Source organism: Balaenoptera ricei, chromosome 11 (genome assembly GCF_028023285.1).
Source record: "Balaenoptera ricei isolate mBalRic1 chromosome 11, mBalRic1.hap2, whole genome shotgun sequence".
Lineage (NCBI taxonomy): Eukaryota > Metazoa > Chordata > Mammalia > Artiodactyla > Balaenopteridae > Balaenoptera > Balaenoptera ricei.
The window spans coordinates 49,305,682-49,330,033 of record NC_082649.1 but is presented as its reverse complement, the minus strand read 5'-3'; the positions used below and the strand labels follow the sequence as shown (position 1 = coordinate 49,330,033).

Below are 24,352 nucleotides of genomic sequence, written 5' to 3'. Positions count from 1 at the left end.
GCAGGAGTGGATGCATGCTTACACTGCATGCTTTCTGGGATGGGTGACCAGTTTAATGCACCTACAACTTAGGGAGTTGTTTTTATTCACCCCAATTTTTTGTTTGTTTATTTTATGTGGACTTATAGTCAAATCTAACGTTGTAAAAGGAGATGATGCTGGGCTGAAAGACAGGGAAAGAACACAGGGGGACAGATTTTCATCTCAGCCTGAAGGAAACCTTGGGCAAGAGTAGGACTCTGAAAAGCAAATGGGCTGACTCAAGATAGTGTTTCTCATCATTGGTGATACACCAGAGATGTTGGAGGATTGAGAGTGTTGGAGAGGAAGGGCGATTGCCTGGATTTGAATCCCAGCTGTGCCCCTTGTGAACTATGGGCCCTAAGTCACTTAGCCCTCTGTGCCTTAGTCCTCTCATCATAAAATGGTATTTACCTCATACGGTCATTATGAGGATTAAATAGATTTAAACCTGCAAAACACTTAGAGCAGTGCCTGGCATGTGGTAACTACCACACAAGTGTTATCTGTGTTGATGGTGATGATGATGATCATGATGGTGATCATGATGATGATGATGATGATGATCTTTATGATGATTATGATGGTAATGATGGTGATGATGATTGGTGGCTGAATCCTATGCCTTTCGAGGAAGTTTTAAAATCTGAGAGTCTATAAGTCTGTCACTTGTAGGAAGGGACACACTTAAATTATATATATGAATTTGTGTTATGCTACATTTATGATGCTGAAAATTCAGATTTTGAGTTGCCCAAAATAACCCATCGGATGTAGTATATCTTAACAGAACTATTGGCTTAACATGACAGAAGTCTGTAAGGGGCTGCTCACCTGGCAGTCACTATTCTGGCAGTTGTGGTGACGGCAAGGGGGTTTGAGAGCCCTTGGGCCTGGAAAACCTATTTCTTGTTTGCTGCATCATTCCACATCCTGAGTAACACAGGACAATCTGCTCATTGCTATGACTTCATGCCTAGCATCATTTGGGTTATCACATCTAATCATCTAATTTGGAAGGTCAAATCTTATTTAGCAAATTCATCTGTGCAATGAGAATAATTTTGGGAATTAAAAGAGTATAAAGCACTGAGAACTATGCCTGGCACATAGCAAGTGCTTTATAAATTCTAAGTCATTTAGTTTTCAACTCTGAACTACATAGAATTATGATTTTCATTGTAATGATGTGGAAACTGATGTACAGAGAGATTAAGTAGCTTTCAAGATCATGCAGCTGTCTAAGAGTAGATTTCAACCCAGGGCATCTGGCCTAGAGTTCATTCTCTTAACCCCTGAGCATTGTGCCTCAAGTGCCTGTGGCCTGTTGTCTTGTGGTGGCTGTGGATTGGCCCACTGAACTGAGACAGAAATGTAGTTTTACAGGATATAAGATTTATTATTAATATTTTGAGAATTCAACTATGGGTGGCATATGATGAAGAAGGGTTTGCTTCCTATTAAAGAACGTCCTTATTAGAATGTATCTATCAGCTGCCTGCCTTGTGGGAAGTCCAGCATGTTCTCTTTAGATGAGGAAACCATGTCTTTATGCAGACTTCTATCAAATGCTTTGATGAAATAGGACAACAAGCACAGCGTATTGTAGCATTATTTGATAATTATAATATATAGGACAGAATGATTTACTGAAAATAAAAGTTTATTTTGTTATACTATGCTTTCCGTACCTCATCTGTAACAACTTAGCTAGTTATAGAACATTCCTCATTTGTACTTTGGAAAGAATAGGGTATTTGTTTGCACTTTGTTCAGCTTTACTGTGGTACAAGAAACAATTCTCAGGGTTATCCCAATTATAGGTAAATGTTGGTAAGTGAGACTACTTGAATACTGATAACATCACAATTTACTATATAAATATTTACCAGTTAATATTGTAAATGGGGGCATACTCAAATTGTTTTAGTTAATGTAAGTAAATTTTTCCTTTTCTTATGGTTAATTCTAAAATATATTTTCATGACTTTTATAAACATGATTGAGGAATTAGGATATTCAGACTGATTAAAAGTGATAGAATCTCTTTACCTTTATAACTCTAACAGTTGGCAAGCAGTGTACGTGACTGGTAAAGTTGAAGAATGAGTGGAGATGACTCATTCTCAGTTTGGGGCTCCACTCTAGGCCAGAGAGTTTCTAGCTGTATCTGTCAGCTCTCTGTTCTGTTTGCACGTTGGAATCGCCCAAGAAGCTGCAAAAGTGCCTAATGCCCAGGCCTCCCCCAGGTCTGGATCCCCAGGACTGTGTAAGGTACTAGGGATACAACATTGAACAGCAATAGGCAAGCTCCTGCTTGTGTCAAGCTGACACAACCAAGGGAGACTGAAAATACATAAATAACTGTAAGATATCAGGTGGTGTTACAAGCTATGAAGAAAAAGCAGCATAAGATAGAGAGAGTAAATGTTTAAGTCAAGGATGTCTAAATCTTGGAAAACCCCCACATTTGACATAGCTAACTTGTTAATTGTTGGCTTGGGGAAACACTCATTCCCTTTACCGTCCCCTCTGCTTTTGTGACTGTCTTTATCCTGTGCTGAATTGTCATCCTCAAGTCCTCTGTGCCTTTATTTCTGTAGCTTCCAGCCATTAACTTCGATAGTGCCAGAAGCAGCATGACGAAATCTGAGCCTGCCAGGGCGGGTGGACACAGAGCTCGAGGTCAGTGGCACGAGTCCACAGAAGCCATTGAACTTGAAAATTTTAGGTAAGAAATCCAGTATGTCCCTTACCTTCAGCAGCCTGGGCCGCTAATTAGCCCAAAGATTTATTTAAGTTTGTCACAGGAGCTAAAATTTAAAACCCATTTTAAAATTTACCGTGGGGATTCTTAGTTTAATAATTTTAGTTAGTGCTTAACCTGTTCCCATAAGTACTGTGTGAATAGCAGGCTGAATGGCTGCAGGTGAAAGTGACGTGGGAGTTTCAGGATACCCTCTTGACATACATTTAACGTTTGCTCCATGAGGAAGTGGCTCAGGCTGTTGACCTGGCGAGGCTGATAACAAGCTTTGTCTTTAGCTTTTGGCCGGTGCATATCTTGCCAGCTGTGAGGAAGCATAAAGAAGCACCTGCTGTGAGCAGATGTGATGGCTGAAGGCTGTGGTTGTCAAGGCCATGAGGCTTTAAGTTGAAGCATCACCCTCCCCTTTCACATTGAAAGTGTCAGCCCCTGTTTTGCTCTCCTGTTGCCATGGAGACCTCTTAGAAGCTGCACACTGTCGTGGGCCACCCTCCTTCCAGGAGCTGGTTCTCTCCATTTTACAGTTTGTTAAGGTCATTTGGCACCAAGTGTCATGTAAATAATGAATGACATGAAATATCAATATATATATTCTATGGCCATCATCAGAAAATCTACAAACAATAAATGGTAGAGAGGGTGTGGAGAAAAGGGAACCATCTTGCACTGTTGGTGGGAATGTAAATTGATACAGCCACTATGGAGAACAGTATGGAGGTTCCTTAAAAAACTAAAAATGGAACTACCATACGACACAGCAATCCCACTACTGGGCATATACCCTGAGAAAACCATAATTCAAAAAGAGTCATGTACCAAAATGTTCATTGCAGCTCTATTTACAATAGCCAGGACATGGAAGCAACCTAAGTGTCCATCAACAGATGAATGGATAAAGAAGATGTGGCACATATATACAATGGAATATTACTCAGCCATAAAAAGAAACGAAATTGAGTTATTTTTAGTGAGGTGGATGGACCTAGAGTCTGTCATACAGAGTGAAGTAAGTCAGAAAGAGAAAAACAAATACTGTATGCTAACACGTATATATGGAATCTAAAAAAAAAAAAATGTTCATGAGACCTAGAGGCAAGATGGGAATAAAGACGCAGACCTACTAGAGAATGGACTTGAGGATATGGAGGGGGGAAGGGTAAGTTGGGACAAAGTGAGAGAGTGGCATGGACATATATACACTACCAAATGTAAAATAGATAGCTAGTGGGAAGCAGCCGCATAGCACAGGGAGATCAGCTCAGTGCTTTGTGACCACCTAGAGGGGTGGGATAGGGAGGGTGGGAGGGAGGGAGACGCAAGAGGGAAGAGATATGGGGACATATGTATATGTATAAGTGATTCGCTTTGATACAAAGCAGAAACTAACACACCATTGTAAAGCAATTATAATCCAATAAAGATGTTAAAAAATTAAAAAAATATATATATAAATATTTAGAATGATTATTTATTTGGCCTAGGTTTTGTTTCCCTGTTATTTTATGACAATGACTTTAATAGTCCACAAACATCACATGATGTTACACGAGTTAATATTTTTAAAATACGTGTTTAGTGAGGAACACAAAATCCTTTAAAAATTGTTACATATTCAGTCTGCCCATGTCCATGTACTAAGAAATGACAGCCCTGGCTAGCTTAGGGACACACAGTCAGTCCCATGACACCTGAAAGACTGTGAAGGCAGAACAGAACAAATGGCAATAATAAGGATACAAAACCTGCCTCTGAGGTGGTGCATCCATGTAATTCCAGCGTATTTCTCCTAGATCTTAAAATTGGTCTATTTTAATGGGCACAACAATATTGTATTGTATATTCCATAGTGATATGACCCTTTTGTGCATTACCTCTTATCCTTTCCCAGTTTTAAAGCGGAATGCTTTGGGATATTTTTAACCTCTCTGATGGCTGTAATATCAGGAAAGAAAAAACTGAAGCTAGAATATCTCACAACTTTGTTGTACACACACCCACCCCCACAATCCACAACCACAGTTGAAGTGGTGTTGACCAAGAGGAAATATGCATGGCGTCCAGTGGTGTTAACAACTAGAGCAGCCACGAGCCATTGTGGGTAGTAAAGTAAAGGGAGGGATCCTTGTTTACCTGTTTCATGGCTGTCTAGATCATGTGCCCAATCATTCTTTCTCTCCATATGCCCTTTTCTTCCCTCCCACCAGTTTTAGCTGTTAAATGTTTATAGGGAATAATTTAGTTAATGTGGTAAAATGAAATATATATGCTATAATCTTTATTATTAACTTTATAATTGAATTTCTACTTCCTATTTTAACAACTGATACTTGCTTTGGTGATACATTGAATCCCAAAAATCCTTCAATATCTTCATGCATACAGGTGATCTTTCTCTGCATTGTTAATTTTGAGGCAGCCTAAATAATTTTTACTATAAAATGCTTTTCTGTTTGTTTCATCTCAGTATAAACTACAAGAATGAGAGAAATTTCAGCACACATCCCCAGCATAAACTATTTCAGGAGATTTTTACAGCCTTGGTGAAAAATAGACTCATATGCAGGTAAGATTGTCCCAGGAAAGAAAAAGACATTTACCCAAGAATGGCATATTTTATATATCTTATTTCTAGCATATGGTTTGAAGCAGTTTACAAGACTGAACATAGCATGCTCAAAGGACAAAACAGAGCAAAGACCATTTCAAAGGAGGTGAATGAACAGGCATTGAAGATGACCTCATTTAAATCCCTCTGGTTAGGCCTGAATTTAGCTGAATTTTATGATAGACAGGCAAAATGAGAAAACACCCAAATCACACTGTTTTCCTTGTCTTGAGTTTGGATTCTCAGAAGGCATTTATTGCAGAGACATCTGGTAGCACCGTGGCCAGCATCCTCATGGTATAGGTTTGCAGTCGATAACAAGTGCTGATTAACTGGGCCGCCTCAGCCTGGACCTTGGGGAAAGGATGGGGGTGAGACATCCAGTCACAGCCTGGGGACGACATCTCTTCTCAGGACCAGATCAAATGTTCTTTCCTTTGCTCTCCTTTGTCTTAACACAGGTGCAGTGTGGTGCTGTAGGGAAGGGCTCGCTAGCAGGTCCTCGAGATTCTCTCTCGAAAATTCCAGGGGTTTTCAGTGAGCCATTGACTGGTGCTGGATTGCAGTCAGGAATGAATTTTCTCTCTGTTCTGGGTTGCTTGCAGTGAGAGCTATGCTGCTGCCAGACTTTGGGAGCAGACTTTGTTGGGAGAAGGAGGCTCCCAACATCCTTCATGGTCGTACATGGCCTTATACTCTTCCCAGGAGGCCCAGACTCTCTCCCCACAATCACTGGCTGAAAAGCCCATGAAGAACCTTGAATCTTCTCCATCACTTTGGGACTTGATTGAGATATCTGAATTCTGTCCCAGTGAGATGGGAAAAATTACCCTTATTCTGGAAAATAGGAAAAATCTTAATAATTTAATGCCTGACTGAAATAAAACTCTTGACTTGGTCCAGTGCTGTAGGTGACTGTAAGTAGAAAAGCATCCCTCAATACAGTCTAAGTGGTGGTCTAATGATTTGATCTTTCGGATGGGTTATTTAGTATTGTGTATTTATGTACTGGACAGTGACTGCCAAGTACATTGGTTTAGTTTAAAACAATCCAAGGTTGGGACTGCATCTGTCATGCCTTTTTACTTGGTTTAAGCAGAAGATTATTAGACTTGCTCAGATGATACAAGAAGCCTAGAATCTTTACCAAGGTTATATAATTTGGTCACAGCTCAGCTCTTGACAATATACTCAAAGATTGTTAAAAGATTAATGACCATTGCAAAGGACCTGAGGTTGTCCTAGACTGTTTCTTCTTGAGCTTGATGAGAGTAGAGCAATGGTTAGTAGCAGAGTAATTATGCCTGAAATGGTATTGGAAAATGAAGTTCTTTAATTTGTTTTGAAGACAGCTATCATAGACTCCTCAGGGAATGTCCAGTAGGCCATTTGTCAGGTTGGTACTTTGGGTGAAGGCAGAAGATTTCCTATATTAAGGATGTAGAGACCTTACTGTGTCTCTGCACTGAAGGCACTGGGTGCAGGAATTGTTAGGGAAAACAGCTGGGTAGGGGTTGGCATCCAGCCGTTGAAAGAGATCTTAACAATTCTGAAGTCAAGAGATCTCTTGTCAGGACCTTTTCAGATTCTTAGTGATTAATGAGGCATCTTAGATTGGATGGAGTTACTGGCTTGCAACATGATCGGTCCCTGGAAATCTTTAAACCAGGAAGCGATGATTATAAATGTCTTTGCTTTCATAGTAGGAGAAGGAATTTAGCAATGTTGAACATCAAGAGCATCCTTTTATGTCATCCTTTCACTGCTGAGAGGTTGTTTTGTTCAGTTCTATTCTAAAAGCAGGGTTGGGTAAAAGATGGATTAAGTATAAAGGTCTTCCATTGTTTCTCACCCCAGATAACCTCGTTTGTTTGGTCAGAACTACCTTTTCTTGTTTCTTTACCCTCTAGCTTTAGACTAATAGAAGAATTACATCTCAGGGCCTTTCCTGGTATGGCTTCCTATCCCCTTTCTTTGTGAGCATCAGATTTGATGTTGCCTGGAAGGCTTGGATTCAATTCAGTAAACAAATTATTGATCATCACTATGTGCAAGGAAGAGAGGGAGCACATGGTGGAGAAGGAAGGGAGGGTAAAAATACAAAGATGAGTAGGACATGTGGTTCCTTTCTTCCTAGGGACTCACTCTGATCAGCCAGTTACCCAGCATCTCAATACAAAGAAAATGTGATAAATATAAACTATTAATACATCCAAGGGATGGATGAGATTGCGGGAGTGGGGGTGTGGTCTTTGTTCCAATTCTGGTTATAGATAAGGTTGGGCATATTCTGGATGTTATGCTGTTCAAGTTTACTCTGAGAATATGGCTGATTGGGAATTTAGTCTCATTTACTTATGCCCAATTGACATTCTTCTTGTTGTCCCTCTTCTATTTCACTTTCCCCACCTGCAGTCTCCCCTAAACCACACTTCTGGATACCCCCTTTTCTGGGTTTTTTCCCTAAGGTTGACCTGTGATTGAGCCTTTGTTCTCAGAAATAAAATTGCCAAGCAGCATCTGAAATGAGACAAGAATTGTTAACCCAGAGTCAGATAAGGCAAGATCTCACGGTAGATCTCAAAGGGCAAGCGCTGAACCTGAGGTTACTCTGGGTTACACATGGCAATGAATCTTGATGTGTGGCAGGGTATGGAAATGAATTTTCATCTTCTAACTTTTCTTTCTGCCCTAAGATCATTTGTCCACAGTAGAGTCTGCCATTAGAAAATACACCCACCTCTTTTTCATCTCATTTGCCTGTGCAGGAAAGCACAAAGGGTTATGAGGTTGTGTAGGGAAGTAAAAATTGTTACAAAGCTGACACATTTCCCAGTTAACTGACTACGTATACAATCGGCCTCTATTCCAGTATCTCTTTTGTGTAACCGTTCCTCCGAGGCCCCTGTCGGTCCATTCCCTGCTGATTGCCAGCTGATGTGAAGATTCTGTAATATAATACAAATAAAACATAATCTGATTTGTGAAATGAACTAGGGAATCTGACTAAAGATGTAGAATTTCATGAAGTTACTGAAAGTGATGGTGCTGAACTGGTGGGATCTGACAGATGAGGCCCTGCCAGAATCAGACGGCTTGACAATTGTAGAAGTTACAAGGAAGGTGACAGGATGGAACTTCAGAAAAGCATGTTTTGAATAGCAAAGAATAGGAGAGGGCATTAGGAAAACTTGATGGATCTTTCTAATATATTTGCAGAAATGAACCTCTTTTATGCTGCAAAAGTGAAAAGTAAATTTGAGGAAATTGGATCATGTTATATGACTTTGTCAGAAAACATATGCCAAAAAGTATCAGCAGAACCCATTCTTGCTTTGTTCTAGTCATTAGGGCAGAGTTGCATTATAAGTTAAATTTTGTTAAATGTAAGATAAAATATATCTAAGTTTCATAGTTATTTTTTAAAATAATATTTTAATTACATCTTGTCCCCTGCTATTTAATATGAAATTTGGAGTTATTTTAAAGTGGGGTCTCAGGAGTTCCCTGGTGGACTAGTGGTTAGGATTTTAGGCTTTCACTGCCATGGCCCGGGTTCAAGCCCTGATTGGGGAACTGAGATCCCGTTAGCCACATGTCACAGCCCCCAAAAAAGAATAAATAAATAAAGTGGGTTCTCTTTTGGGTACTATTATCCCAGAATTGCCAGGATATCTCCTCTTCTCCCACCTGTAACTTTTGTAGAGGTATGTTCCAGGTTCTCTAAGTTCCGTTAAAAGAGAACCACCTCATCTAATTAAACATGACTTTATTTTTTTGTCCAAAAGTGCAGTCACATTTCTGATAAGAACAAGTTGGCATCCTTATTATTTTACATCACATTTCCTGAAATATCTGCTGCAAATTTGAAATATTTTGGAAATGGGTCTATAGGAAGTCTAGATTGGGAAGCTATTTACATTCTCTACGGGAGCTCAAGAACTGCTTGAGCTAGGGGAAAATATCTAGTCCAAATCATCACAATCCTGTTAAAAAATGCCATTAAGTGTTCTGGGAATGTCACAGAAACCTCTAACCAAGAAGGCCTACATAGTTATTTGTTTGCTAGTCATACCGTGGTTGTCCGTGTCCACACGAGGACCGAGGTCATGATGCAAGTGAGTCTTCTTTGGAGCTTTACCTGATCTTCAGCCTTGGCTCTCTTGACCCCATCACAGGGGATGAGGGGAGAGGACAAGGTCAGAAACAGCAGCAATCTCTTCAGTGTCTCGATTAAGTTCTTAAAATTGTACAAAGTTGATGGAGAGATGCTTTTTCTGTGATTTTATCTCATCAGGTAGTAGAGAGGCCAGTAGGGGCCTTTGAAGACTTCCTCCTCGCCTAGAAAAAGAGAAGCCTGGTCCCTTTGGTAAAGTCTGTCAGATAGTTCAGAACTTCCTAGAGAGATATTCAACTCAGCCCCACAAATTAGATAGAGATAAACGTTCATTAAGGTCCCCAACATCTTAGGTTTGTGTCTTTAGGTACTTCAAAAAATCTGATGGTCAGGGTAAAATTCCTTGACTGCTTCACAGTTTTCCTTAAGGTCTTTTTCCTTCTTGGCCTCATCTCTCCCTTGCCCGGTGCATCCTTTGGGCTCACCAAGGTCAGACTGCACCCTTTGTTGTTTCTTGGAAAGTTATTCTCTCTCTTGCCTCTGAGCCTTGGCCCCTGCTCATCCTTGCCTGAAGCCTGCCATCCCCACCTCTTTGCCTTCCTGGCTGTTCTGGCCCCTCAAGTGGCCCTGGGCCCGTGTCCCTCCCACCACACCCTGAGCTGAGCTGAGCTGAGCTGTTGGAGAACAAGGCTTGGGTCTTTTTCCCCAACTCAAGCCATTGACATTGGTTTTATTGGGGAGTGTGGAGGCTGAGAGTCTTCATAAAGTCGAATTTCTTTGCATTAAATTCTTTTTATCACTGCAAAAAGTTTGAAAAACACAGAAAATTATAAAAAATGAAAATTTACCCTTTATACCACTCTTAGAAATGGCTACATTAACTCTGGCTGCATTTCCTTGTAATTTTAAAAAAGTATATGCTTTTTTACTTCACATATGTGAGAGATTATTATGCACATACAAAACTGTATGTGCTTTTTTAAAAAATTTATTTTATTTTTATACAGCAGGTTCTTATTAGTTACCTACATTATACATATTAGTGTATATATGTGAATCCCAATCTCCCAATTCATCCTGCCACCACCACCACCCCCCCTCGCTTTCCCCCCTTGGTGTCCATACGTTTGTTCTCTACACCTGTTGTCTCTATTTCTGCCTTGCAAACTGGTTCATCTGTACCATTTTTCTAGATTCCACATATATGCATTAATACATGATATTTGTTTTTCTCTTTCTGACTTACTTCACTCTGTATGACAGTCTCTAGGTCCATCCATGTCCCTACAAATGACCCAATTTCGTTCCTTTTTATGGCTGAGTAATATTCCATTGGATATATGTACCACATCTTCTTTATCCATTTGTCTGTCAATGGGCATTTAGGTTGCTTCCATGACCTGGCTATTGTAAATAGTGCTGCAATGAACATTGGGGTGCATGTGTCGTTTTGAATTATGGTTTTCTCAGGGTATATGCCCAGTAGTGGGATTGCTGGGTCATATGGTAGTTCTATTTTTAGTTTTTTAAGGAACCTCCATACTGTGCTCCATAGTGGCTGTATCACTTTATATTCCCACCAACAGTGCAAGAGGGTTCCCTTTTCTCCACACCCTCTCCAGCATTTGTTGTTTGTAGATTTTCTGATGATGCCCATTCTAACCGGTGTGAGGTGATACCTCATTGTACTTTTGATTTGCATTTCTCTAATAATTAGTGATGTTGAGCAGCTTTTCATATGCCTCTTGGCCATCTGTATGTCTTCTTTGGAGAAATGTCTCTTTAGGTCTTCTGCCCATTTTTTGATTGGGTTGTTTGTTTTTTTAATATTGCATGAGCTGTTTATATATTTTAGAGATTAATCCTTTGTCCATTGATTCATTTGCAAATATTTTCTCCCATTCTGAGGGTTGTCTTTTAATCTTGATTATAGTTTCCTTTGCTGTGCAAAAGCTTTTAAGTTTCATTAGGTCCCATTTGTTTATTTTTGTTTTTATTTCCATGACTCTAGGAGGTGGGTCAAAAAAGATCTTGCTGTGATTTATGTCAAAGTGTGTTCTTCCTATGATTTCCTCTAAGAGTTCTATAGTGTCTGGTCTTACATTTAGGTCTTTAATCCATTTTGAGTTTATTTTCGTGTATGGTGTTAGGGAGTGTTCTAATTTCATTCTTTTACATGCAGCTGTCCCGTTTTCCCAGCACCACTTATTGAAGAGGCTGTCTTTTCTCCATTGTATACTCTTGCCTCCTTTATCAAAGATAAGGTGACCATATGTGCATGGGTTTATCTCTGGGCTGTCTACCTTGTTCCATTGATCTATATTTCTGTTTTTGTGCCAGTACCATACTGTCTTGACTACTGTAGCTTTGTAGTATAGTCTAAAGTCAGGGAGTCTGATTCCTCCAGCTCCGTTTTTTTCCCTCAATATTGCTTTGGCTATTTGGGGTCTTTTGTGTCTCCATACAAATTTTAAAATGTTTTGTTCTAGTTCTGTAAAAAATGCCATTGGTAATTTGATAGGGATTGCATTGAATCTGTAGATTGCTTTTGGTAGTACAGTCATTTTCACAATATTGGATTCTTCCAATCGAAGAACATGGTATATCTCTCCATCTGTTTGTGTCATCTTTGATTTCTTTCATCAGTGTCTTATAGTTTTCTGAGTATAGGTCTTTTACCTCCTGAGGTAGGTTTATTCCTAGGTATTTTATTCTTTTTGTTGCAGTGGTGAATGGGATGGTTTCCTTAATGTCTCTTTCTGATCTTTCGTTGTTAGTGTATAGGAATGCAAGAGATTTCTGTGCATTAATTTTGTATCCTGCCACTTTACCAAATTCATTGATTAGCTCTAGGAGTTTTCTGGTGGCATCTTTAGGATTGTATGTTTATAGCATCATGTCATCTGCAAACAGTGACAGTTTTACTTCTTCTTTTCCAATTTGGATTCCCTTTATTTCTTTCTCTTCTGATTGCTGTGGCTAGGACTTCCAAAACTATGTTGAATAATAGTGGCGAGAGTGGACATTCTTGTCTTGTTCCTGATCTTCGAGGAAATGCTTTCAGTTTTTCACCATTGAGAATGATGTTTGCTGTGGGTTTGTCGTATATGGCCTTTATTATGTTGAGGTAGGTTCCCTCTATGCCCAATTTCTAGAGAGTTTTTATCATAAATGGGTGTTGAATTTTGTCAAAAGCTTTTTCTGCATCTATTGAGATGATCATATGGTTTTGCTTCTTCAATTTGTTAATATGGTGTATCACATTGATTGATTTGCATATATTGAAGAATCCTTGCATCCCTGGGATAAATCTCGCATGATAAAAGTATATGATCCTTTTAATGTGTTGTTGGATTCTGTTTGCTAGTATTTTGTTGAGGATTTTTGCATCTATATTCATCAGTGATATGGTCTGTAATTTTCTTTTTTTGTAGTATCTTTGTCTGGTTTTGGTATCAGGGTGATGGTGGCCTTGTAGAATGAGTTTGGGAGTATTCCTTTCTCTGCAGTTTTTTGGAAGAGTTTGAGAAGGATGGGTGTTAACTCTTCTCTAAATGTTTGATTGAATTCACCTGTGAAACCGTCTGGTCCAGGACTTTTATTTGTTGGAAGATTTTTAATCACAGTTTCAATTTCATTACCTGTGATTGGTCTGTTCATATTTTCTATTTCCTCGTGGTTCAGTCTTGGAAGCTTATACCTTTCTAAGAATTTGTCCATTTCTTCCAGGTTGTCCATTTTATATGCATAGAGTTGCTTGTAGTACTCTTTTGTGATGATTTGTATTTCTGTGGTATCTGTTGTAACTTCTTTTTCATTTCTAATTTTATTGATTTGAGTCCTCTCCCTCTTTTTCTTGTTGAGTCTGGCTAAAGGTTTATCAATTTTGTTTATCTTCTCAAAGAACCAGCCTTTAGTTTTATTGATCTTTGCTATTGTTTTCTTTGTTTCTATGTCATTTATTTCTGCTCTGATCTTTATGATTTCTTTCCTTCTACTAACTTTGAGTTTTGTTTGTTCTTTTTTCTCTAATTCCTTTAGGTGTAAAGTTAGATTGTTTATTTGAGATTTTTCTTGTTTCTTGAGGTAGGATTGTATTGCTATAAACTTCTCTCTTAGAACTGCTTTTGCTGCATCCCATAGGTTTTGGATCATCGTGTTTTCGTTGTAGTTTCTCTCTAGGTATTTTTTGATTTCCTCTGATTTCTTCAGTGATCTCTTGGTTATTTAGTAACGTATTGTTTAACCTCCATGTGTTTGTGTTTTTTATGTATTTTTCCCTGTAATTTATTTCTAATCTCATAGTATTGTAGTCAGCAAAGGTGCTTGATATGATTTCAATTTTCTTAAATTTACTGAGGCTTGATTTGTGACCCAAGATGTGATCTATCGTGGAGAATGTTCCGTGCGCACTTGAGAAGAAAGTGTAATCTGCTGTTTTTGGATGGAATGTCCTATGAATATCAATTAAATCTGTCTGGTCTATTGTGTCATTTAAAGCTTGAGTTTCCTTATTAATTTTCTGTCTGGATGATCTGTCCATTGGTGTAAGTGAGGTGTTAAAGTCCCCCACTATTATTGTGTTACTGTCGATTTCCTCTTTTATAGCTGTTAGCATTTGCCTTATATATCGAGGTGCTCCTATGTTGGGTGCATATATATTTGTAATTGTTATATCTTCTTCTTGGATTGATCCCTTGATCATTTGTAGTGTCCTTCCTTGTCTCTTGTAACATTCTTTATTTTAAAGTCTATTTTATCTGATATGAGTATAGCTACTCCAGCTTTCTTTTGATTTCCATTTGCATGGAATACCTTTTTCCATCCCCTCACTTTCAGTCTGTATGCATCCCTAGGTCTGAAGTGGTTTTCTTGTAGACACATATATATGGGTCTTGCTTTTGTATCCATTCAGCGAGCCTGTGTCTTTTGGTTGGAGCGTTTAATCCATTCACATTTAAGGTAATTATCAATATGTATGTTCCTATTACCATTTTCTTAATTGTTTTGGGTTTATTCATTTATTTATTTATTTTTGGTTGCATTGGGTCTTCCCTGCTATGAACAGGCTTTCTCTAGTTGCAGCGAGCAGGGGTACTCTTCATTGCGGTGTGTGGGCTTCTCACTGCGGTGGTTTCTCTTGTTGTGGAGCACAGGCTCTACGTGCATGGGCTTTAGTATTTGTGGCTTGTGGGCTCTGGAGTGCAGGCTTAGTAGTTGTGGTGCAAGGGCTTAGTTGCTCCACAGCATGTGTGATCTTCCCGGACCAGGGCTCAAACCTGTGTCCCCTGCATTGGCAGGCAGATTCTTAAACACTGCACCACCAGGGAAGTCCCTTGGGTTTGTTTTTGTAGGTCCTTTTTTTCTCTTGTGTTTCCCACTTAAAGAAGTTCCTTTAGCATTTGTTGTAGAGCTGGTTTGGTGGTGCTCAATTCTCTTAGCTTTTGCTTGTCTGTAAAGCTTTTGATTTCTCCACTGAATCTGAATGAGCTCCTTGCTGGATAGGGTAATCTTGGTTGTAGGTTCTTCCCTTTCATCATTGTAATATATCGTGCCACTCCCTTCTGGCTTGTAGAGTTTCTGCTGAGAAATCAGCTGTTAAGCTTATGGGAGTTCCCTTGTATGTTGTTTGTAGTTTTTCCCTTATTGCTTTTAATCATTTTTCTTTGTCTTTAATTTTTGTCATTTGATTACTCTGTGTCTGTATCTCGGCATGATTCTCCTTGGGTTTATCCTGCCTGGGACTATCTGCGCTTCCTGGACCTGGGTGGCTATTTCCCATGTTAGGGAAGTTTTCAACTATAATCTCTTCAAATATTTTCTCTGGTCCGTCCTCTCTCTCTTCTCCTTCTGGGACCCCTATAATGCAAATGTTGTTGCATTTAATGTTGTCCCAGAGGACTCTTAGGCTGTCTTCATTTCTTGTCATTCTTTTTTTCTTTATTCTGTTCCACAGCAGTGAATTCCACCATTCTGTCTTCCAGGTCACTTATCCGTTCTTCTGCCTCAGTTATTCTGCTATTGATTCCTTCTACTGTATTTTTCATTTCAGTTATTGTATTGTTCATCTCTGTTTGTTTGTTCTTTAATTCTTCTAGGTGTTTGTTCTTTAATTCTTCTAGGTCTTTGTTAAACATTTCTTTCATCTTCTTGATCTTTGCCTCCATTCTTTTTCCGAGGTCCTGGATCATCTTCAGTATCATTATTCTGAATTCTTTTTCTGGAAGGTTGTCTATCTCCACTTCATTTAGTTGTTTTTCTGGGGTTTTATCTTGTTCCTTTACCTGGTACATAGTCCTCTGCCTTTTCATTTTGTCTGTCTTTCTGTGAATGTGGTTTTCATTCCACAGGCTGCAGGATTGTAGTTCTTCTTGCTTCTGCTCTCTGCCCTCTGGTGGATGAGGCTATCTAAGAGGCTTGTGCAAGCTTCCTGATGGGAGGGACTGGTGGTGGGTACAGCTGGGTGTTGCTCTGGTGGGCAGAGCTCAGTAAAACTTTAATCCACTTGTCTGCTGATGTGTGGGGCTGAGTTCCCTCCCTGTTGGTGTTTGGCCTGAGGCAACCCATCACTGGAGGCCACAGTGTCTTTGGTGGGACTAATGGTGGACTCTGGGAGGGCTTATGCCAAGGAGTACTTCCCAGAACTTCTGCTGCCAGTGTCCTTGTCCCCACGTTGAGGCACAGCCACCCCCCCACCTCTTCAGGAGACCCTCCAACACTAGCAGGTAGGTCTGGTTCAGTCTCCTATGGGGTCACTCCTTCTTCCCCCTGGGTCCTGATGTGCACACTACTTTATGTGTGCCCTCCAAGAGTGGAATTTCTGTTTCCCCCAATCCTTTCGAAGTCCTGCAATCAAATCTGGCCAGCCTTCAAAGTCTGATTCTCTGGGAATTCCTCCTCCCGTTTCCGGACCCCGAGGTTGGGAAGCCTGACATGGAGCTCAGAACCGTCACTCCACTGGGTAGGCTCCTGTGGTATAATTGTTCTCCAGTTTGTGAGTCACCCACCCAGTGGTTATGGGATATGATTTTATTGTGATTGTGTCCCTCCTACCACCTCACTGAGGCTTCTCCTTTGTCTTTGGATGTGGTGTATCTTTTTTGGTGAGTTCCAGTGTCTTACTGTTGATGATTGTTCAGCAGTTACTTGTGATGCTGGTGCTCTTGCAAGAGGGAGTTAGCACAGGTCCTTTTACTCTGCCATCTTGAACAAATCTCCTCAACTGTATGTGCTTTTATGCAGAGTAGAATCCTTTAGAATCTTGTCTTTTTGTCTCCCTTTTGTTCTAAGTTTCACAACGTTAAATGTAGAAAGGAAGAAAATAAGCTTGTAGGCCTCAAGCTGATTCCTAACTTGGAGGAAATATCTAGCTCTTACATGTTAATTTCTCCTAAAATGTTATTTAGAGTTTATCCCAAACTTAAATTGTGTATACACGCACACTATATGTATATACGCACACACAAAAGTGTCATCCGATTAGAGCTGGAATGGACCCTGAAGACAAAATCCATTCCACCTCTTTTGAGAGATCCAGTAGCTGAGGGGCTGAGGTACAACCTTGACTGGTACTGTGTTCTCCTCCGCCTTGCTGATTCCTGGTTCTTTATTAGCCAAAGTATTGGGTTTGCCAAAAAGTGCCTTTGGTTTTTAAGAAAAAATAAAAGACACATTTTTCATTTTCACCAAGAACTTTATTGAACAATGTATTCACCCTTTTGTTCCACTACCTTCTGCCAGTTTTCAGCCAACTTCATAATTCCATCTTCCCAAAACTTTTTATCTTTTTGAACAAAGAACTGTTCCAAGTACCTTTTACAGTCTTCCAGGGAATTGAAAATTTTTTCCATTAACAGAATTTTGTAAAGACTGAAATAAATGGAAATCTGAAGGTGCAATGTCCTTTGAATACAGCGGTTGAATCAGAACTTCCCAGCCAAGCTGTAACAGTTTTTGCCAGGTCATCAAAGAAACATGTGGCCTTGCGTTATCCTGATGGAAGATTGTGCATTTTCTGTTGACTAATTCTGGATGCTTTTCATTGAGTGCTGCTTTCAGTTGGCCTAATTGGGAGCAGTACTTGTTGGAATTAATTGTTTGGTTTTCCGGAAGGAGCTCATAATAGAGGACTCCCTTCCAATCCCACCATACACACAATATCACCTTCTTTGGATGAAGACCAGCCTTTGGTGTGGTTGGTGGTGGTTCATTTTGCTTGCCCTATGATCTCTTCCATTCCACATTATTGTACAGTATCCACTTTTCATCACCCGTCACAATTTGTTTTAAAAACGGAATGTTTTCATTACTTCTAAGTAGGGAATCGCATGTGGAAATACAGTCAAGATGGTTTTTTTCGCTTAACTTATGGGGAACCCAAACATCAAAGTGATGAACATAACCAAGCTGGTGCAAATGATTTTCAACGCTTAATTTGGATATTTTGAGTATCTCCCATGTGGTAAAATGTTGATTGTTCTCAGTTAATGTCTCGATTTGATTGCTATCAACTTCAACTGGTCTACTCAGCTGTGGAGCATCGTCCAACGAGAAATCGCCAGCACAAAACTTTGCAAACCACTTTTGACACGTCCGATCAGTCACAGCACCTTCTGCATACACTGCACAAATCTTCTTTTGCGTTTCAGTTGTGTTTTTACCTTTCTTGAAATAATAAAGCATAATATGCGGAAAATGTTCCTTTTTTTCTTCCATCTTCAATATTAAAATCGCTACACAAAAATTCGCCAATTTTGATGTCTTTTTTTAAATGCCTGCTGATATGACAGCTGTCACATACAATCTAACAAAATTGTTTCGAATGAAGTTAAAGACAACTAAGTGCTACTAGAGCCATCTTATGGAAAAAACTGAACAAACCTTTTGGCCAACCCAATATGTTTAAAATTGGTTTTCAGGTTTGCCCCACAGAAAAGTGTCACTTGAGTAATTATGTTCTCTCTTTTCTACTATTTACTACTGCTTCTTGTGAAACTCATTCACTTGGATGTCTAACAGGCATGAAATTAAAATGTTCCCACCTTCCCAGGAAAGGACTGCTTGTTCTTTGGCCACACATAAGCACCAGAACCTGTTTTAAACCTGACCAAATCAGTAAGTGACAACTTCCCATCAGTACATGAGCTTCTGAGAGCCAGGGAGTAAGCTGGAACACATTCCAGGAACCCCCTTTCCATGGCTAAAATCAATCAGTCCCCCAAAACCCCCACTTATGAAAGTCCACCCGTTCCTGAACTCCTCTATCAGCTTTGCTTTGAGAGACTAAAGTACAGCTCTCTCCTGCTATAAATTAGTCTTTTCTTTCACATATTGATTGGTGGACTTCTTTGGGCATCTCAAAGCTAACATGCCTAAAATGGGACTTTTGATTTCTCTTACTCAACTTGCCTTCCTTTCAACTTTAGTCTTTCCCAGCTATTAACCTAGTCCTAGCTGCCACTGTCTCTTGCTTGGACCATTGCAGTGGGCTAACTGGGCTCCTGGCTTTGACCCTTGACTCCCTATGGTATGGTGTTCCTAACAGCACATCCAAAATGGTCTTTTCAGAATTTCTGTCCCATAATGTCAGTCCTCTGCTTAAAGCCTTCCCGTGACTTTCCAGAATAAAAAGTCCAAAATCCCTATTCCTATTCTACAAAAGACCTACAGAACTGGCTCCTACCACCTCTGTAACTTCAGCTCCTATTACACTGTCTTTGCTCAGTTTGTTCCAGCCCCCAAGGGCTTCCTTGAGCAAACCAGTGCACTCCTGCTCAGGAACTAGATAACTTAACTCTTTCGCTGTTCTGACCTTGACTCACTCCTCAGTTCACTCAGATGCTAACCGTATCAGAAAACCCTTCTCTGACTCTCCTTAAATAGCATTCTCAGGACTCCCTAAACCCTTAACTTTAGGGTTGTTTTTCTCTGGTCACCACCTGATGTGCAGTTTTGTTTGTTTGTGTGTTATTGGTCTTCTTTCTCTAAATGGTAACCTCTGTGAACACAAGGGCATGGTTTTGTCCAGGCTGTAGTCCTGGGCGTTTAACAGTGCCTGGCTCCCAGTAGGTGATCAGCAAATATCTGAAAGCATTCAGTCTCTGAAACTTTCACCAGCCATGGAGAAGAAACAGCTAGAACAGTCCTTTCTACTCAATATCTGTCTGACTTTTGGGACCAACATGACGAATTGGATGGACCTCTGACTCGGTGTCTCTTCTGGGCCAGGTTTAATTGATGACACTACCCATTAAGAATAGTGGAACAAGTCAGTAAAGATTCCTTGAATACTCACTTATAATTCATTTCTTCATGTTTTCTTATTCCTTTTAAGTTTTACATGTCTATTTTGATGTGAATTTTGCTTTTACAACTATCCAAAAAAATAGGGCTCCGTCGTATGAATTTGAGGTAATATTTATACTGAAACAGGTTTGAATTTCTCCACTTTTAAACTTTTAGTGGAACGTGGTAGTTTTTTGGTGGTGGTTGTTTTGTGCGTTAATGAAAACGGCAATCTAAATAACACCTCCTCTGAAGACGCTGCTTTTTCTGGGTGAGAGCCAGCTGAGGTTGTGACCTCTGGCATTTGCATCAGCCCCTGGATGGAGTTAAACCCAGACCGTGTGACTCTCAGTGCTCAGTCCTGCAGCTTTGTGACTCTCACATCACATACTGGTTTCTTTGACTGCATGGGAAGGTGAAACCCCAACTACCCTTTCTCTTTTCAAATGCTATGTCTCTGGTGGTACCATTTTTCCTTCTCTTTTTTTATACTGATAGCAGAAAATGGCATCTGATGCCTAAAGCGATGTGGCAGGTGGTCGTGGACAAAGGCCGTGGGGCCTGGTCATACTGCCATGTGGTAATAGTCCTGTGAAAGCAGTGGCAAAAGTTCAGTCACAAGAGGGGATAAATATTTGCCTGGTCATGAATCTGCTGCTGCGCAGCTGCTCTATTGGAACACAGCCTCCAGGGAAACACTGTCTTTGCCGACAGACAAGGTTTTCAGAGCTACCTCAGGAGACCCCTCACCACTGTGCAGATCATGCCTGCCCCCGCAGTAGACGTATCTAGGAGCCCCTTTCTGTGCCGGGTGGAGGTGGGGGATGCGGGAGCCCTGGCCTGGGAGTCAGGGCCCAGCTCTGCTACCTATGCGCGCTCTTGGATCCGTCACCTGGCTCCTCCTCAGTCAAATAAAGGCAGCCATCTTTAGAGTCTGTCATTATTATTCTCTGTAATCCTCTGCTTACACTAGACTCAGTGTGTTTCCTAGTCCCCCAACTCTTGACAAACAGAGCTCTATATCACCTTACAGAACATGCCATTCCTCATGAACAGCAGAGCTCCAGCCATTGAGCCAGGTCCTTGGGTGAGGGGGGAGGTTGAGGGCTGGAAGCCATGGAGGGAACAACTGCTCCTCAGAGGTCAGCGCTCAGAGGGGAGGCCCTGCAGGACCCAGACACCAGGAATTCTATTTACATTTACAACAGGCCAGAATCACATAGAAATATTAATAGCTTTGGGCCACAGTTCCTAAATTGTAGAGCAAAAAAATGCCATTTGCTTGGAACAAAACTTTGAGACTTTTCTGGAACTCTTCATTTGTTTACACTCCTTTTATGGTAAAAACAAAACAAAAACCGTTCCGGAATTCTTTTTCTTTTCTTTTTTTCTTTTAGAGGTGAGAAGAAACAGAACAAAAAAACCTTTTCATATTTAATGTGAAAAAACATTAGAAAGGCCATGGACTTTCCTCATGAAGATTGTATATTCTTAACAGGAAAAATTTCAAGTACACACATATTTGTAGTGTGAGTCATCTTTCAATATGTCCCATGGCTTCTCCTCTTAAATAATGAAGAGCAGCCAGCATTAAACCTCGGGAGGTTACCAGCAGCTGTTGCAACTGGATCATTATTCCTGTTAGATCTTTGGGCTGTACTGTCTGCACTGCACTGCAGGCTACACGCTATCTTTAGCTGACCCGAGCACCTGGAAGGGAGACTAGTCATGCGCCATCCCTCTACTTAAGAGATTAAAGGTATTCTCTCTCTAATAGGAGCCTCAGAATAACCACATCCTTACAAGTGTTCCCAGAGGTGATTGTTTTAAATTCAAAATGTACTTCAAATTTGCATTATTTTTCCCAGTACAAGGAACTTAGGATGAAATATAGTGCAGCTTCCCACTGTGGCCTTGGATAATTCTGCCTGGCTGCAGGCCTCAGATGGGTTGAGTCCTGCCTTTATTTTCAGAAGAAACTGAGCTTTGCCTCCATAGCAGAGGTGTCACTGTCGTGGTGCCCTGGCTATAGGAGGGTTGTGATGTTGCTGGTGGCTGTGGCAGGCAGCTCTTGCCAGGAGCCTTGGTGATGGCAGGAGGAGTGACTCCCAGCCAGTGATGTTCTTGGGACATCTTGCTCAACCTCTATTTGCAGAGCCAGGCCTCTGCTGGGGGCTCTAATTTATAAGAAGCAGTCAAACATCCTTGGGAATATAAGGCTACGGGAAAAGCATATTTCCAACTTCCTTCCCATGAGCTAAGTTAGTAGATGGAAGGAACAGTGAGTGGCTTGGGGCGGAGTGTAAGGGGGCTGGGCTGGAGGTGACACCTCCAGTGGCAGGAACCACAGATGTTCGGCTTGCCTTCTAGGAGGGTGTGTCTCGTGTACTCAGGTCTGAGATGGGCAGGTTTGGGACAGAGTTGAATTTCTCAGGATTGTGGAAGAATCAAAGCTGAATTTCCCACCAAAGGTCAAGGATCAATATCGGACAAGCCAGGCAAGGGTTGGCTTGGGACTGCAGCTCAAATAAATGCTCCACTTGACTAAGGGGCAGATCTTTAAAGTATTCTAACTTTACTGGATGTACAACCAGCTCAGCTGTGGAGGTGGGAGAGGGTAGGAGAAATTATGTGGATTCTAGTCCAAAGTAGCTTCCATTATCTTTCTCTGTTTTTCTTGGCTATGTATGAAATAGCAGACACATTTTGTTTTAGGTTTTTGCTAACATTTGCACCAAGTACCACTGTTGGACTAGTTTGGAGAGCAGTGTAAGACGTGTCACCTGGCAGGGACTAACTTCCGCAGGTGATGCAGGCAGGTCCAGTGCTCGGCAGTGCTCAGAGCCCCTTCCTCACCTCAGGAGTCCAGGCTGTGCTGTGTTGGTGGCTTCTGCACCTTGACATACACTTTGGTTAGAACAACTGCATGTGACTGGCCTCATGTCACGTCGGAGGACATCTATATAGTTGTATGGGAGGTTCCAGTGTTAAAAAGTCACACCAAGGCTGCTTCATGGGAAGCACCAAAGGCACAGGCTCCCAGCCCAGCCCAGCCATGTTATGAGAGGGTCAGTGTGTCTGAGAGAGCATGGGTGGGGGCAGTGGAGAGCGGGGGGAATGAGGTCCGAGAGGCAGTGTGGAGGCCGGGTCCTGTAGGGCCTCAGGGGCCGTGAGGACTGAGTGAGAGGAGAACTGTTGGAGGAGGGCAGGGGAGGGTGTTTGTCTCCTTGGCAGACGTGTGAAGATTGAAGTTGGGGACAAAGATGGAAGCAAGAAAGCCAGATGGGAGGCTTTTGCAATAGTTCAAGCAAAAGATAATGGTGGCTTGAACCAGGGTCATAGAAGACGAGGGAGTGAGAAGTTGATCTCAGAGAGACAGCGGTGAGTGGTCTCGAAGCGGGATCTTATTTCCCTGCCCAGGAATTGGAGCTGAGTAGCCTGGATGAAAACCAGGAATCCTAGCCGCTAGTCCAGCAGGGGCTGGAGGCTAGAAGCAAAGTTCCCCTGGCTCTTGCCCCTGTTTGAAAGCAAGAATGATTCAAGGAGGCAAAAACAGGTACGAAGTTTATTATTAGAGACACAGCACAACATGTGGGAGAACACACAGAGAAACAGTGTATTTAGACAGAAACAAAACAGGAGTACACACCTGGAGAGAAAGGGTGTGGGCATCCTCCTGAATGAGGAGTGCAGTAAAGAGGCGGTTAAATCATTTATATGGGGCGGTTCTTCTGGGTCTTCCTTCTCCTCTTGGCCAGTTATCTCGCTTCTTTCCCCACACCTGACCTGTCCTACTGCCCTGCCTGATATGTGTGCACATCTTTTTGCCAAGATGGATTCCAGTGCAGAGGCTAACGGAGGTTTGACAGCACGTGTTATGGGATGATGTTGCCCTTTTTTGACCCCAAAGGAGCCTTCCTGCGCATGTGCAGTCAGGGAGGTTTCCTTGACTTCAGTAGTGATAGATGTGGTCGTTTTATCTCTTTACTCCCCCTCAGAGCTCAGCTCCTGCCACTAGCTTTGTCCTTGGCGTGTCCAGGGAAAACAAAGCTCCAATTTATTCTGCTTGACGAACTCCAGCTGCTCAGCCCAGGGGCCCATCTACCTCCTACCTCAAAGTGGTGGGAATGGGGAGATATTTTAAAGGTAGAGCAGACAGGATGTGCTGAGGGATTGGATGAAAGAGGTGAGGGAAGTAGAGGAGGTGAGAAAACACCCAGGGTTTCGGTCTGATCAACTGGAGGCCTGGAGGGGTGAGGCGTGTTTGTGTGTGGGGACCGGCGGGGCATGAATTCAGTTTCAGACGTGCTAACTGTCAGCTGAGACTCAGGAAGCCATGGGTCCCGGCCTCAGCCTGGGCTCTGTTCCTCCAGGTTCTTGGGCAGAAGCGTCCTCACAGAGTGCCATGAAAGGCCCATCGCAGTGTTCACTCTCTGCAGCCTGAGTGGCAACACTGGAGCAGCCTGAAAAATTTTCCCAGTTTGAATTTTTTTTACTACTAACTCTAACTGGCACAGAGCAGCTGAGCAGTGAAGTAGAAGCTGCTCACGGAGGCACA

General features: G+C 41.4%; 1 protein-coding gene across 7 annotated transcripts in view; it reads left to right on the top strand.

Moving 5' to 3' along the window:
• The window catches only part of NEK10 (NIMA related kinase 10), a 309,939-nt gene that overhangs the window by 32,997 nt on the left and 252,590 nt on the right, over positions 1–24,352 (top strand). For all 7 annotated transcript variants that reach the window (XM_059937555.1, XM_059937551.1, XM_059937552.1 and 4 more), the window contains 2 exons: positions 2,625–2,752; positions 5,253–5,351. In XM_059937555.1, the coding sequence (XP_059793538.1) occupies positions 2,661–2,752; positions 5,253–5,351 (191 nt within the window). In that variant the 5' untranslated portion in view covers positions 2,625–2,660. The remainder of the gene's footprint in view (positions 1–2,624; positions 2,753–5,252; positions 5,352–24,352) is intronic.